Genomic DNA, 16,887 nt, shown 5'->3' on the forward strand with positions numbered 1-16,887 from the left:
ATCAGTTTCAGATGTTGATGATAGCCTCCCCTCCTCATCAGGTCAGGTGCATTCTTTGAACATGAGGACACACTTGGCAACAGGTTACTCCAAGAAGGGGATGAGATGTGTGTGATTCAAACACTGACGTGTGAATGATGCCCGCGATCTCCACATTGTTCAGACACAGGGAGCAGTATAGAAAGGATCGCGACATGAACACACACTCACGTGTGCGCACGCAGACACACACACAGACACACACCGTAACCCTTTCTCAGGTAGTCATTGTTGAGTCCGACCCTGAGACACAGCAATTTGAACACTTGTAACTGGATCCGGATTATGAGGCCTGCACTATATTTGGTGGTGTCTTTAGTTTACACACATTTATGCTGGGTACTATGAGAGGAGCTAATTTTAGATCCTACAGTGATGCACTTTCTCAAGCTGTGCCTCCAATACTGAGTACAGGGCTCTAGTCCAAACACTGCCCCCCTACCCAGCCCAACACTGCCCCCTTACCCAGCCCAGCACTGTCCCCTTACCCAGCCCAACACTGCCCCCCTACCCAGCCCAACACTGCCCCCTTACCTAGCCCAACACTGCCCCCTTACCCAGCCTAACACAACACTGCCCCCTTACCCAGCCCAACACTGCCGCCTTACCCAGCCCAGCACAACACTGCCACCCCAACCCACGCCAACGCTGCCCACCTAGTCTAGCCCACCACTGCCCCGCTAACTACCGACCCCCCTAACTAATCTTACAACACTGCCCCTTTAAGAAAGTCCAACACTGTCCCACTAACCCAAAACTACATTGTTATTTTAACCCAGTCCAACCCTGCCCCTTTTAACCCCGGTCAACACTGTCTCTTTAACTTGGGACAACACCCCCCCCCCCTTTAACCCAGTCCAAACACTTTTCAAAACAGGATAGTCAAAGCTTTGCGGTTTTGAATGCAACTCCTACCAGCCCCTGCAGGCAGAGGGCAGTACCCTACTGTAAAATCTGAAAGAGATCAAAGGAATTGGAAAGAGCTCTGAAATACAATTAAACATCAAGTGGAGACCATTTGGGTTAGCGACTTGGACTGGAATAGGTGTCGGTACTCATGTTGGGTGCCGGTACTGTTTATATTTAGGTGCAGGAGCTCCACAATATGTTTGAGCTAATATTCTATAAGAGGAACAGGAGCTCAAGCAGTAGAACATTTTAGGTGCCAGTACTGATGTCCTGCCCAAGTCAAGCACTGGTTAGTGAAGTTGAGGCCTTAAAGATGTTGAATGCCCAAATTGGCTATTTTGTATTTATACACACTTAAAATAAGCTGGAGCTATTTAAATGGTGGGTATTTATAGTTTAGAGCACCCTAATATTAAAGGCATAGAGGATTAGGATCACATCGTTTGTATGGCTATCAATGTAGACCACCATTGTTCTTCAGGGTACAAAACTACTTTTATAACTATTATATACCCTAATATCCAAGTGAAATTATTACAGTCAACAAGTTATGAATAGTTACAGTTACATTAAATTGTTCTAATGAAGGCAGTGCCACTACCGGGGCAAATGCTTGATTGAATGACTCATTAACGGCGGGACTTTTCTTAGGGACTTGCCACCACGCACTTGTTGCAGGAATAGTCCCGCGAGAGGGCTGCCGTGGGTACATTGACGGATGACCCTGCTGCTCCCAGTCCCAGCTGTCAGCTGCGCTCGTGCACCGTTTCTGACTTTCCCCACTCTGTCCCCGGTACCATGGCGTCCATGGAGGAGGACGGCTCGGTTGAGGAGAAGGATAACAACAACAAGAAGAGAACGAAAAGTGCAATCGCTGTCGCATGGCTTACATTTTACAACATCGCCATGACGGCCGGGTATGTGGATTATTCTACCCTATAGCTGTTTATAAAGTAGCCACTCCCTGAACACTTCGCTATGCACCAGAGCGCTGTGAGCAAGCGTGTGTTGCTGTGAGCAAGCGTGTGTTGCTGTTTATAGGTCCGTGGTGTCTCTGACACTGCAAGTGTCCCATTCAGTTGCAGTCAGCAAAATAAAAGTAAGGGACTTGATATGAAAGGGGTCCAAGAAGTCACATTGATTATTTGAGAATTGTCTATCTTTTAAAACATTTTTAAATAACGGCGGTGGAAGTGCGGCCCCAGGCGCGGGTTCAACCTGTCCAAATACGGTCGATTACACGACGTCAGCGTCATACCCAGCCTTACCTCCACAGTCGCAGTGATAAGTATAGCCGGAACGCTGACACTGGAGCTCCGATCTCGGAGAATGAAATGCGCAATTGGCATATTTTATAACTGCAATTGTATGCGCTTCAAACCGCGCTGGCGCGACTACGTAATTATTTTACTCAAGTGTTCTTAGTTATTTTAGTGAACTCACTAAACGAACTTACTCTATTGGTTGCTAAGTGTTCAATAATTTATTAATCTGTTGATGGTCTCTTACATTAATTTGCATTGGTCTGAGCCGCTTTAACGAGGAGTGCGCCTTTTTGGAGATATGCATACAATGCGCATTTTAAGGATATCTTGGATCCACTTCCACTCAGTGATCTCCACTTCCACTCAATGTAGTTTATTGTCTGTTCTACACATAATGGGTATTTTGGAATTACATGAAGGTGTGAAAACTAGGTTCAGTTGTCTAGACTTTTGTTCCCAATGACCAAAAGGTGGTTGGTTATAAGCGCCTGTACCTGATCACCCTCATACAGAGGAAACAGATACCAGATTTTTGATTCAAACATCCAAAGAGCTGTTAAAATATTGACTCAACCAGCTTCTCTCAACCAGCTTCATGAGGAATGCTTTTCCAAGTATTGAAGGAGTTCCCACAAATGCTGAGCACTTGTTGGCTGCTTTTCCTTGACTCATCCCAAACCATCTCAATTGGGTTGAGGTCGAGGGATTGTGAAGGCCAGATCATCTGATGCAGCACTCCATCACTCTCCTTGGTCAAATAGCCCTTACACAGCCTGGAGGTGTGTTTTGGGTCATTGTCCTGTTGAAAAACAAATGATAGTCCCACTAAGCGCAAACCAGATGGAATGGCGTATTGCTGCAGAATGCTGTGGTAGCCATGCTGGTGAAGTGTGCCTTGAATTTTAAATAAATCACAACAGTGTCACCAGCAAAGCATCACCACACCATCACACTTTCTCCTCCATGCTTCACGGTGTGAAGCACACATGAGGAGATCATCTGTTCACCTACTGTGCGGCTCACAAAGAAATGTCAGTCAAAACCAAAAATCAAACATTTGGACTCATTAGACCAAAGGACAGATTTCCACCGGTCTAATGTCCATTGCTCGTGTTTCTTGGCCCAAGCAAGTCTCTTCTTCTTATTGGTGTCCTTTAGTAGTGGTTTCTTTGCAGCAATTTGACCATGAAGGCCTGATTCACACAGTCTCCTCTGAACAGTTGATGTTGAGATGTGTGTGTTACTTGAACTCTGAAGCATTTATTTGGGCTGCAATCTGAGGTGCATTTAACTCTAATGAACTTTTCCTCTGCAGCAGAGATATCTCTGTGTCTTCCTTTCCTGTGGCGGTCCTCATGCCAGTTTCATCATAGCGCTTGATGGTTTTCGCGACTGCAATTGAAGAAACTTTCAAAGTTCTAGAAATGTTCCTTATTGACTGACCTTCAAGTCTTAAAGTAATGATGGACTCTTGTTTAATTTTGCTTATTTAAGCTGTTCTTGCCATAATATGGACTTTACCAAATAGGGTTATCTTTTCTATACCACCCCTACCTTGTCACAGCACAACTGATTGGCTCAAACGCATTAAGAAGAAAATACATTCCAGAAATGAACTTTTAACAAGGCACACCTGTTCATTGAAATGCATTCCAGGTGTCTACCTCATGAAGATGGTTGAGAGATTGCCAAGAGTGTGCAACGCTGTCATCAAGACAAAGGGTGTCTACTTTGAAGAATCTCAAATATAAAATATATTTTGATTTGTTTAACACTTTTTTTGGTTCCTACATGATTCCAGGGTGTGTGATTTCACAGTTTTGATGTCTTCACTATTATTCTAAAATGTAGAAAAAAGAAAGAAAAACCCTAGAATGAGTAGGTGTGTCCAAACTTTTGACTGGTACTGTATCTCATGGGCACTTAGATGATGTCAGTGTAATGTCCAGGACCTAATCCTGCTAAGAGCCCATTTAGCCATGAATACTGAATCAAGGGACCAAGTGTGATTTAATGGGGATTTTAAAATGTGACTGTAAAATACTAGTTATCTCAATTTAGTGGAATATGGAATATGGTTGAGGAAACTATGCAACTTTGGCCTGCCTCATTACTAATACTGTACGTATTTGTGATCCTATGACAAACGTTTTTTTTTAAGTTACACGTTTTAGAGAAAAAGAGAACAGCTGAATGCCAACACCCACAAAGACACCTTCGCAGACACACCTTCACAGAGATTCTGTACAAGAACTCTCACACCTTTCTGTTGTTTAACCTGATCTTTACCCTTGACTAAAGCCACAGAGAATTAGCTTTAAATCCTCAAAATGGATCTGCATTTTTAAGGTCACAAGGCCCAATTAGGCCTATTACTGTGATAGCAAAAACGTACATGCTTTTTGTTGTATCCTGTGTGTAATGGACCAATAAAGATTGTATTGTGTTAGTACAGTGCTCTACGAATGGTGTCTGCACGTGATGGTTCAGGGGTTTGCTTGATTTAAACAAATTGATTTTATAGTTCCTCCTGAATGTAGTTTTGGCAGTAGCAGGGTTGCTGCTAGTTCAGAGAGATGACAAGCTGAACAGTTTTTCCAAGAATTCTGTGTTTACATTCTGCCTGGCATATAGCTGTGCTGTAGTGACTGATGTATAGCCAGATTAGTGTGTGCAGTACCAGGCTAGAGACAACTATCTCCTCTGTAGAAAGGACTTGGTACTCCCTGTTTCACCAACTGACACTGTCTGTGTGTCCCAAATAGCACCATTTTCTCTACATAGTACACTACTTTTGACTAGAGCCCTGGTCAAAAGTAGTGCACTATGTGAGGAATAGGGAGCATTTGGGACTTAATCGTGGCTGATGAGGAGGCATACAAGTTTAGTTGGTGTCCATTCTGCTTTTGCTTACGATAGTACTGTAAAAGCTTTACAGAAAAAATAAACATTAATTTCATGTGGCAGTATGTGATCACGTGATCTTATGTGACGTGACGTTAACGTGAAACTACAAATTTGAGCATGTGAAAACATGCTATGGAGACAGTGATTGTAATCTACTGTATGTCAAATCAAATCAAATCAAATGTATTTATATAGCCCTTTGTACATCAGCTGATATCTCAAAGTGCTGTACAGAAACCCAGCCTAAAACCCCAAACAGCAAGCAATGCAGGTGTAGAAGCACGGTGGCTAGGAAAAACTCCCTAGAAAGGCCAAAACCTAGGAAGAAACCTAGAGAGGAACCAGGCTATGTGGGGTGGCCAGTCCTCTTCTGGCTGTGCCGGGTGGAGATTATAACAGAACATGATTGGCGTTTCCCCTTCTCGTGCACACTCTAATGTAAAAAACAGTTATTCAGATGTTCTAAATATTTTATCTTCTTTTCCAGGTGGCTGGTTTTGGCTATGGCAATGATGCGCTTTTACCTCCAGAAGGCCACACACAAGGGTCTGTACAAAAGTATAGCAAGGACACTCAAGTTCTTCCAGACAGTTGCGTTAGTTGAGGTGAGTTTCTGGGATATTGGCATAGTTCTCTATACAGCCGTATTCAAACAAAGTATTCAACGAAGACAGTTGGGAAAATTAGGCAAATGTTGAAATTACTGCTAAGACCCCTCTGTGTGCTTTAAATACTTTGATGCGGAGAAGAAGTGAGGAGAGGCGATTCACTGACTCTGATTTGTTATCTTCTTTCAGGTGGGGCACTGTGCAATCGGTACGTATTGTCTTGATTAACGACCATGTAATGTGACGGCCTCCCAAGTGGCGCAGTGGTCTAAGGCACTGCATCACAGTGCTTGAGGCGTCACCACAGACTCGGGTTCGATCTCAGGCTGTGTCACAGCCGGCCGTGACTGGGAGACCCATGAGGCGACGCACAATTGGCCCAGCGTTGTCCGGGTTAGGGGAGGGTTTGGCCGGCTGGGATTTTCTTGTCCCATCACGCCTTGTGGCGACCTCAGTCGCCATATGGACGGTGTTTCCTCTGACACATTGGTGCGGCTGGCTTCCGGTTTAAGCGAGCAATGTGTTAAGAAGCAGTGCGGCTTGGCAGAGTTGTGTTTCGGAGGACACATGGCTCTCGACCTTCGCCTCTCCCGAGTCCATCGGGGAGTTGCAGCGATGGGACAAGACCACTAATGTAACCACTAATTGGATATCACGAAATTGGGGAGAAAAATGGGTAAAAGTACAAAAAAACAATCAAACATATCATTTGAATATCTCCTAGCTCTGACAGCAATGTTTATTTCCCCGGTTCTGACCCTGTAGGAATCGTGAGGACCTCTGTAATTGTGACCGGGGTTCAAGTGTGTTCACGAATCTTCATGGTGTGGTTCATCACCAACAGCATCAAACAGGTGACTATCATGATTTATCACCAAAGAGGTGTTTTGTAACCCTGGTTACCATCTACATTACGATGCCTTGGAGTGGGTGAGGTTAAGTTGCCCCTAGACACTGATCTTGGATCAGTTTAGCATTTTCCCCACCAATGGTTAAGTTTAGGATTGGGGGACGGGAAGCTGATCCTAGGTCTGTACGTAGGGGAAACTTCTCCCCGGAGCGCAACTGTAGTAATATCCTACTCTACAACATGGACCCCATTAACTGTTAACTATCTTCTCTGCCTTTGTTTTGTTCCTATCCATGTTGACTTTTTGGAAGATCCAGAACGAAGAAAGTGTAATCCTCTTCCTGGTCGTTTGGACGTTGACAGAGATTACCAGATATTCATTTTATACATTCAATCTGCTCAACCACCTGCCATACTTCATCAAATGGGCCAGGTGGAGATGGGGATGGGAGGGCCGGGTTTGGGTAGTTCTGGTTCTGTGCGTTTACATGCGGCTTGCTGATGCAGAGCCTTCTCAGCATCAGAAAGCTGCACGTAAACGCCCTGGACAAGAGCTAGGTTTTGCATCGCTGTTACAGTTCTGTGCATGTCGGTTTGGTTTGATTGGCGTTTCCCCTGGCATGCTTCCCAGTATTAGCCTATAGCCATGCATAAGGTATCTCTTGGCTCATAGCCAGGCAGCAAATCAAATCAAATCAAATTTCATTTGTCACATACACATGGTTAGCAGATGTTAATGCGAGTGTAGCGAAATGCTTGTGCTTCTAGTTCCGACAATGCAGTAATAACCAACAAGTAATCTAGCTAACAATTCCAAAACTGCTACCTTATAGACACAAGTGTAAGGGGATAAAGAATATGTACATAAAGATATATGAATGAGTGATGGTACAGAGTGGCATAGGCAAGATACAGTAGATGGTATTGAGTGCAGTATATACATATGAGATGAGTTTGTAAACAAAGTGGCATAGTTAAAGTGGCCAGTGATACATGTATTACTTAAAGATGCAGTAGATGATATAGAGTACAGTATATATGTATACATATGAGATGAATAATGTAGGGTATGTAAACATTATATTAGGTAGCATTGTTTAAAGTGGCTAGTGATATATTTTACATCAATTCCCATTATTAAAGTGGCTGGAGTTGAGTCAGTGTGTTGGCAGCAGCCACTCAATGTTAGTGGTGGCTATTTAACAGTTTGATGGCCTTGAGATAAAAGCTGTTTTTCAGTCTCTCGGTCCCAGCTTTGATGCACCTGTACTGACCTCACCTTCTGGATGATAGCGGGGTAAACAGGCAGTGGCTCGGGTGGTTGTTGTCCTTGATGATCTTTATGGCCTTCCTGTGACATCGGGTGGTGTAGGTGTCCTGGAGGGCAGGTAGTTTGCCCCCGGTGATGCGTTGTGCAGACCTCACTACCCTCTGGAGAGCCTTACGGTTGTGGGCGGAGCAGTTGCCGTACCAGGCGGTGATACAGCCCGACAGCCTGATCAGAATGTGTTTATTGATTAGCCCGTTCAATATGGATGTTGGCGGACCTAACTGCTAACACTTAGTACTCTGGCATTATCACTTTGATTTATGGGCTAGGACAGTTGTGGGTAACCAATGGATTACATGCTAAGCGATCAGGCATTGATAAGCATACGGATCAGAGTCTCAAATCAAATCAAATTTTATTTGTCACATACACATGGTTAGCAGATGTTAATGCGAGTGTAGCGAAATGCTTGTGCTTCTAGTTCCGACAATGCAGTAATAACCAACAAGTAATCTAACTAACAATTCCAAAACTACTGTCTTGTACACAGTGTGAGGGGATAAAGAATATGTACATAAGGATATATGAATGAGTGATGGTACAGAGCAGCATAGGCAGATACAGTAGATTGTATCGAGTACAGTATATACATATGAGATGAGTATGTAAACAAAGTGGCATAGTTAAAGTGGCTAGTGATACATGTATTACATAAGGATACAGTCGATGATATAGAGTACAGTATATACGTATGCATATGAGATGAATAATGTAGGGTAAGTAACATTATATAAGGTAGCATTGTTTAAAGTGGCTAGTGATATATTTACATCATTTCCCATTATTAAAGTGGCTGGAGTTGAGTCAGTGTCAGTGTGTTGGCGACAGCCACTCAATGTTAGTGGTGGCTGTTTAACAGTCTGATGGCCTTGAGATAGAAGCTGTTTTTCAGTCTCTCGGTCCCAGCTTTGATGCACCTGTACTGACCTCGCCTTCTGGATGATAGCGGGGTGAACAGGCAGTGGCTCGGGTGGTTGATGTCCTTGATGATCTTTATGGCCTTCCTGTGACATCGGGTGGTGTAGGTGTCCTGGAGGGCAGGTAGTTTGCCCCCGGTGATGCGTTGTGCAGACCTCACTACCCTCTGGAGAGCCTTACGGTTGAGGGCGGAGCAGTTGCCGTACCAGGCGGTGATACAGCCCGCCAAGATGCTCTCGATTGTGCATCTGTAGAAGTTTGTGAGTGCTTTTGGTGACAAGCCAAATTTCTTCAGCCTCCTAAGGTTGAAGAGGCGCTGCTGCGCCTTCTTCACAATGCTGTCTGTGTGAGTGGACCAATTCAGTTTGTCTGTGATGTGTATGCCGAGGAACTTAAAACTTGCTACCCTCTCCACTACTGTTCCATCGAGGTGGATAGGGGGGTGTTCCCTCTGCTGTTTCCTGAAGTCCACAATCATCTCCTTAGTTTTGTTGACGTTGAGTGTGAGGTTATTTTCCTGACACCACACTCCGAGGGCCCTCACCTCCTCCCTGTAGGCCGTCTCGTCGTTGTTGGTAATCAAGCCTACCACTGTTGTGTCGTCCGCAAACTTGATGATTGAGTTGGAGGCGTGCGTGGCCACGCAGTCGTGGGTGAACAGGGAGTACAGGAGAGGGCTCAGAACGCACCCTTGTGGGGCCCCAGTGTTGAGGATCAGCGGGGAGGAGATGTTGTTGCCTACCCTCACCACCTGGGGGCGGCCCGTCAGGAAGTCCAGTACCCAGTTGCACAGGGCGGGGTCGAGACCCAGGGTCTCGAGCTTGATGACGAGCTTGGAGGGTACTATGGTGTTGAATGCCGAGCTGTAGTCGATGAACAGCATTCTCACATAGGTATTCCTCTTGTCCAGATGGGTTAGGGCAGTGTGCAGTGTGGTTGAGATTGCATCGTCTGTGAGTCTGGAGAAAAGGTGGTGACACCATCAGTGCAGGGATTGGGATTTATTCTCGGGCCATATGTATGAAGCATCTCAGAGTAGGATTGATGAATAAGAACAACAATGAATAAGAATACATAGACAGGGGACGTGATCCTAGATCAGTATTCATACTCTGAGATAATAAGGTTTCTCCTCATATTCAGCTCTGAGTCAAGCTGTTATTGTCTTTCCAGATGTGGATGACATAAGGATGGTGTCATCTTTTCTCTCATACTTTCAACATTCCTTCACGCCTCTTTGATGCAGACTCACAGCTTGTGTGGGCCATAGCGCCACTGATTTTGAGTCTTTCATACACTGCACCAGACCTGGGTTCAAATACTATATTAAGTCATTTCAAATACTTTATCTGTGCTTGATTAAGCTTCCCTGACTTCCAATGGAATAGTCCCAAAGCTGCAAACCCCACCTATCTGGCAAGCGAAGCAAGCTTAAGCAAACGCCACAAGCATTTGAACGCTTTCAAATGGTATCTGAACCCAGGTCTGCAATTCACAGTCTCAGACATACACAACTACTGTAACACATGGCATTAGCTGATGGTGACAGGGGGTTAGGTGTCGGTGTTACCCCCCCCCCCCCCAGTCCAACAGCTAAGCAGTGCTGTAGTAAAAATACCTATTTCTTATGTATATATCATCAGACACAACGCTCATCATTATACACAAACACTCTATTTACCACCGCTGTCAGCAGACCGGTGACATAACGTGGGACTATCAAGAACACTCGTGAAGTGTAACTGTCTGGCTCTCATATGAAGGCCCTCAGATGAAATGTGAGTACCGGTGAAGAATGCCTACTACACACTTGGGGAGCAATCTGACCGACCTAGAGTCCTGGGATCCTATGGCTAAGAGCTTGCTGCTTTCCGTTCAAAATCTGAACGTCTATAAATCAGATTAGCGACCGACCCCATTTTTTATTTTTTTTTGCATGGCTGTGCGGTGGCTATGAGTTTGGGTGACAGTGAGTGACAATCTTGTTCCCGTAACCACAGTACTGTACATTCAATATGTTTGTTTTACATGTACGACAAATCTCTTGGGTTTTGCGGGTTTGCTTCGCTGGTCTTGATCGGTCAGTGTTACCCCTGTTCTCCTCCACTCTCGTCCACCCCCATTCCCGGTCCCCCTCTGAGTGATCTCAAGGGTTCCTTTAAGCAGGAAGGGGAGGGGCGCAGCCAGGTCCCCGCAGTGGGAGGGAAGAGGGGCTCATGTTCAGCTGCTCCTGTTTTTAAGACCATCTGTTTCGGGAATGGAATGCTCGGCCAACATTTCACTCACATCCGCCGAAATGCTCCCCCGAGCCGCCGCCACGTTCTTGAGTAAATGAGGGATTCTTACGCACCAACATCACCACATATATAGATCCCTCTCCTTTCATAACCGACTCGTTTTAATCCCCCATACATTTTTGTTCACTTTTGAAATGGAATACAGTAGTGTAATTATCGGTATATTAATCCTTCCTTTCTGGGTTGTTTATTAACCCATATTAAACATTGTGGCACGGTTTCCTGGACACTGATTAAGCCTAGTTCTGGACTGAAAACCAAGCTCAATGGAGAATCTCCATTGAAAGTGCTTTTTAGTCCAGGGCTAGGTATAACCTGTGTCCGGGAAACGGCCCCCTGTACATTTTGAATAATGATGTGCAGAAATCCAGTAATGTTAAAACACTTAGAAAATTGTTAATTAAGCTGATCATTTGGGAGCATTCAGACCTGTTGGTGTTCAAACAGCTAAATCCTTTTTCAGCCAAACAGCTCTCTCTCCTTGTACTCTTAGATTTAAGTGCTGCAGTCAACACTGTTGACCATGCTTTCCTTCTGGACAGACTTGGAGAGTTGGGTTGGCCTCTCCGGTACAGTTCTAAATTGTTTTAGGATCTATTTAACCGGTCGAGAGTTGTTTTTTTTTGTCACCCTTGGTGAACATAACTCAGAGAAAATACATATCACATGTGGCGTTCCACAAGTTTAAATTTTGGGTCTGGTACTGATCAACTTATGTGTGTTACCCCTTGGCAGCATTATCAGAAAGCACAGTAGCTGCTATGCAGACGATACACAACTTTACATCTCTATGTCATCAGAGGATTTTAGCTCCTTGGATAAATTATTAAACTGTATTAGTATTTAATTACTTGGATGGCTCACAACTTCCTCTGGCTAAATCAAGACAAGACCAAGGTGCTTATTGTTGCAGCCAAAGCACAGAGAGTGAATCTAGCCGCACATTTCAATTCACAGGCAATAAAGATAAAACACCAGGTAAAAAAAACCTAAGTTTTATTTTAGATTCTTAATTCAACTTCCGAATCACACATTAGGAATGTGACCAAAATAGTTTTTTATCACCTGAGGAACATTGCCACGGTGGGGGCGTTTCTCTCTCAGGCTGAAACAGAGAGACTTATCCATGCTTTTATTACAAGGTTTGACTTCTGTAATGCTCTCCTATCTGGTCTACCCAAGAAAGCCATATGTCAACTGCAAAACATACAGAATACTGCAGCACAGGTACTGACCAAGACCAGACAGAGAGCACACATTACACCGGGTTTAAGTTCTCTTCACTAGCTGCCTGTGAGTTTTTGAATTCGTTTTAAGATTATTCTATTGGTTTTTAAATCAATCCACGATTGTGCACCACAATACATGTCAGATGCTTTTAAGTTATGTACCCAGTAGGTCCCTCAGTTCCTCTGGTTACTGGCCTTTTAACTACCCCTAAAGCCTAGGACCAAGAGGCATGGAGAGGCAGCCTTTAGTTATAATGCCCCCGTCCTCTGGAATAGCCTGCCAGAGAACCTGGGGGGGGCGAAAATGTGGGCATGTTTAGAAGAGATGTTAAAACACATCTTTTTAGCTTTGCTATTCCTCAGGGTGCTTTTTAGTTGTTCAGTTTGTTTCATTCTTTTGTTTTTTTATCTTATGTTTGTTGTGTAGTACATTTTCAGCTTTTATTTTCATTGTTTTTTTATTTGTTTTTTCCTGTAAAGCACATTGCGTTGCATTCCATGTCTGAAATGTGCTGTATAAATAAAGGTTGATTTGATTTGTTATACACTACCTTTCAAACGTTTGGGGTCACTTCGAAATGTCCTTGTTTTTTTTCTCCATTAAAATAACATAAAATTGATCAAAAATACAAAGTAGACATGGTTAATGTTGTAAATGACTATTGTAGCTGGAAACGGCAGATTTTTTATGGAATATCTACATAGGTGTACAGAGGCCCATAATCAGCAACCATGTGTTCCAATGGCACGTTGTGTTAGCTAATCCAAGTTTATCATTTAAAAAAAGGCTAATGATCATTAGAAAACCCTTTTGCAATTATGTTAGCACAGCTTAAAACTGTTGTCCTGATTAAAGAAGCAATAAAACGGGCCTTCTTCAAACTAGTTGAATATCTCGAGCATCAGCATTTGCGGGTTCGATTACACGCTCAAAATGTCCAGAAACAAAGAACTTTCTTCTGAAACTTGTCTGTCTATTCTTGTTCTGAGAAATGAAGGCTATTCCATGCGAGAAATTGCCAAGAAACTGATGATCTCGTACAACGCTGTGTACTACTCCCTTTACAGAACAGCGCAAACTGTCTCTAACCAGAATTGAAAGAGGAGTGGGAGGCCCTGGTGCACAACTGAGTAAGAGGACAAGTACATTAGTGTCTAGTTTGAGAAACAGATGCCTCACAAGTCCTCAACTGGCAGCTTCATTAAATAGTACCCGCAAAACACCAGTCTCAACGTCAACAGTGAAGAGGCGACTCTGGGATGTTGGCCTTCTAGGCAGAGTTCCTCTGTCCAGTGTCTGTGTTCTTTTGCCCATCTTATTGGCCAATCTGAGAAATGGCTTTTTCTTTGCAACTCTGCCTAGAAGGCCAGCATCCCGGAGTCGCCTCTTCACTGTTGACGTTGAGACTGGTGTTTTGCGGGTACTATTTAATGAAGCTGCCAGTTGAGGACTTGTGAGGCGTCCGTTTCTCAAACTAGACACTCTAATGTACTTGTCCTCTTGAACAGATGTGCACCGGGGCCTCCCACTCCTCTTTCTATTCTGGTTAGGGCCAGTTTGCGCTGTTTTGTGAACAGGGTTGTACGAGATCTTCAGTTTCTTGGCAATTTCTCGCATGGAATAGACTTCATTTCTCAGAACAAGAATATAAACTAAAAACATGTCAGCCGTCACTATGGTAATCAGCCATTTAGTGGCCTAATTCATTGGCAAATGCTACAAGACACTATCAAGATGGCATACATTTTTCCCCTTCCTTTTGCAGGGTATGCATTCCAATGTAGTGTGAAGTTTCGTTTTTTTGTCGTTCTTTACTGCACGGCCCTTAAGCTGAAGTGTGTGTGTGTGTATGTGTGCGCGTGTGCATGCCTCTGTGTGTTTGTGTTACTGATGACTATCCTCTCTCCCTGTCAGATACAATATGTTTATCATCATGTACCCTCTCGGAGTGGCCGGAGAACTCCTGACTATTTACGCTGCTCTGCCGTTCGTTCGCAAAACCGGAATGTTGTCCATGAGGCTCCCCAACAAGTACAACATCTCCTTCGACTACTACTACTTCCTCATCATCGTCATGCTCTCCTACATCCCATGTAAGCAGCTACGTACAGCATGATTGTATGTTCAGCCTATAGGTGGGCGTTAGTTACTCATGGGTGTTGATTGTCTCTTGTTTTGACCAGCAGAATTGTTCAGTAGATTGTGATGGCTGTTGTTAATTTGGGGTTTTGGGGTAGTTTGTGATAGCTGTTGTTCATTTGGGTTGTTTGGGTTACATTTGTGGTGGCTGTTGTTCATTTGGGTTGTTTGTGGTGGCTGTTTTGGGGTACTTTGGGGATGGTTTGGGTTGTTTTGGATAATTAGTAGGACCTAGTGTTTGATGGTTAAGTGCCTTTCACCATTTGAAGGCGTTTTGTTAAAATACTGATCTGGACTGGATAACTGTTTAGATTGGTGGGTAAAATCTCTGTCTCTCTCCTAGTGTTCCCACAGCTCTTTTTCCACATGCTCCGTCAGAGGAGAAAGGTGCTTCTTGGGGAGATCATAGTGGAGAAGGATGAGTAGAGCCGCCTCACAGTCCAGCACCTGGCGTTCGTTTTGGAACAGCGAGCCCAAGTTCTCCACACTGCAACGCAAGCGACCGGGAGAGTCAGACCACTACCGACATAACGGGATTAACCAAGTAATAATCGTGGAAACAGGATTTTGTCATTCACCGCAATAACCCAACTGGATTAAATACAAGATAAATCATTACCCAACAGGAATAACCTTCATCAGAATCATCCACAACAGACATCAGTCAACCAGAAGAATCATTACAGAACAGGAGTAGTCAGCGGAATAGTCATTAATATGGAAAAAGGAATAAGTACAATCTATAGCTTGAATAATCATCTCAAAACTGGAACACTGTCCCAGTGCAGATAGCTAGATCCCTATAGAGAGAGAGAGAGCACTGAATCCACTAGCCAGCATGGCCACATCATGCTGTCCTAAACCTCTGCAACCTGATAGCATACTGCACTGATTACCTGCTCTCAACTGCAACAGTACAATATTGGAAGGCGCTTGCTGTGCATTGGGTCAACCACACAGCAGATCCATACTGAACCCACCATCAGTGCAACACACAGGGAGTTCGAGGGAACCAGGGACGGGTGACATGTATGAAAGGAGGGATGAGGCTCCTGGGCTGGGTTTTTTTTCTTTTAAATTGGAAATACATTTTTTAAGCATTTTTAAACGTTTTCCACCACAGTGATTTTATACATAAATAGCATGTTGCAACAATGACTAGACAGAATTTTAAAAAAAAGAGAAAAAGTTCTGCATAGACGTATTATACCTCGACAATAAATATGCTGCTTCCTCGGAGTCTGCGTGTTGTACTTTATCTGTGAAACAATGAAATGTGAAACGCCACCGTTAGGTTATTTTATGCACAGATCGGATCATTTGAAGAGTTACTTAATTTATTCACATATCACATGGTTGGCAATTCTATGGTTTTTAACAGTAAAACACTTGTATTGAATGTTATTAGTGCTTTAGGTGTAGCTTAGACTAAACACATGTTTTTGTTGTTGCTTTGCTCAGCTCTAATGTTCTCTCCATGTTGTTTTCATGTTTACCAAGAGCTCAGTCAAATGTATTTGCAAGTGTACATCTTAAAAACAAGGATGAATCTTTGCAGAAAAGCGCTCTCTTTTTGAAAGTTCAAGCCAACATAGGAGAGACGCAGAGAAGATACGAGATAATACATTTATATCTGAGCACTCACAGTCTTCAGTTAGTCACTGTTTTGTTCTTTTATGTTTTAAAAATCTGTGTTCGGGATCCATTGTCCTTGTTGGTAATGGACTGGTAGTTAGAGTTAGATTCCCTCTACTAAAAGGTGCTACTGTGTCAGGTCGTTTCAATCTTCTGTGCAGCTGAAGGATAGATTGGGATTGGGGTCATCTAATTGTATGCACTGCGATACCTAGCCCTGTGCTACAGTGTGCTGAATGAATCAACATCATGCTATGAATCAGGGCTAGACAAGAAAGAAAGAAAGAATGAAACAATAAAATTCAATGTCAAAAATCACTGGACTCTTATTGTTTGTCCAGTCACAAATGTACGTGTGAAGAGACAGTACCATGGATCCGAGGATGTAATCAACTTCCTGGCACCATAAAGGCAAATGAGACCTCTGGTAAGAGCTCCGGTAAAACATTGTACTGCCAGAACTCACAACCCCTGGATAGGTGTTCAGCAGCCACATCATAACCACATCATGTGATATAGCAATCTGATGCCTGACTGCTCAGTCGATGATGTGGCATTGGTTGATGTAAACGCAGCGCCTGCAATGTAGTCATCCTAGAACACGACCAGTAGGGTTGTGATGGTCATGGACGTTTGGATGCTGTAATGGCCAGGCAAATGACCACGGCCTCCGTTATAAACATTAGAATAGCAACAACATTTTTATTACATTGTTTTAGACCCACATTTTCTCCTCTCCTTCGTTACTCCTGATCACATG

At 43.7% G+C, this 16,887-nt stretch overlaps 1 protein-coding gene across 3 annotated transcripts; it reads left to right on the forward strand.

The window, feature by feature from the left end:
* Positions 1 to 1,624: 1,624 nt before the first annotated feature.
* On the forward strand, positions 1,625 to 16,445 carry LOC139420458 (very-long-chain (3R)-3-hydroxyacyl-CoA dehydratase 1-like). 3 transcript variants are annotated; one of them, XM_071170625.1, is made up of 7 exons: positions 1,660 to 1,865; positions 5,608 to 5,725; positions 5,918 to 5,936; positions 6,494 to 6,582; positions 6,890 to 7,011; positions 14,268 to 14,446; positions 14,836 to 16,445. In XM_071170625.1, the coding sequence occupies exons 1-7, from the start codon at positions 1,747 to 1,749 to the stop codon at positions 14,916 to 14,918; spliced, it is 729 nt and encodes a 242-aa protein (XP_071026726.1). In that variant the 5' UTR covers positions 1,660 to 1,746; the 3' UTR covers positions 14,919 to 16,445. The 3 variants fall into 3 exon arrangements, with proteins under 3 accessions (XP_071026725.1, XP_071026726.1, XP_071026727.1); XM_071170624.1 differs by lacking the exon at positions 5,918 to 5,936 and having other exon boundaries at positions 1,625 to 1,865; positions 5,608 to 5,744; XM_071170626.1 differs by lacking the exons at positions 5,918 to 5,936; positions 6,890 to 7,011 and having other exon boundaries at positions 5,608 to 5,744.
* Positions 16,446 to 16,887: the final 442 nt, after the last annotated feature.

The sequence above is a fragment of the Oncorhynchus clarkii genome, chromosome 11 (genome assembly GCF_045791955.1).
Source record: "Oncorhynchus clarkii lewisi isolate Uvic-CL-2024 chromosome 11, UVic_Ocla_1.0, whole genome shotgun sequence".
Lineage (NCBI taxonomy): Eukaryota > Metazoa > Chordata > Actinopteri > Salmoniformes > Salmonidae > Oncorhynchus > Oncorhynchus clarkii.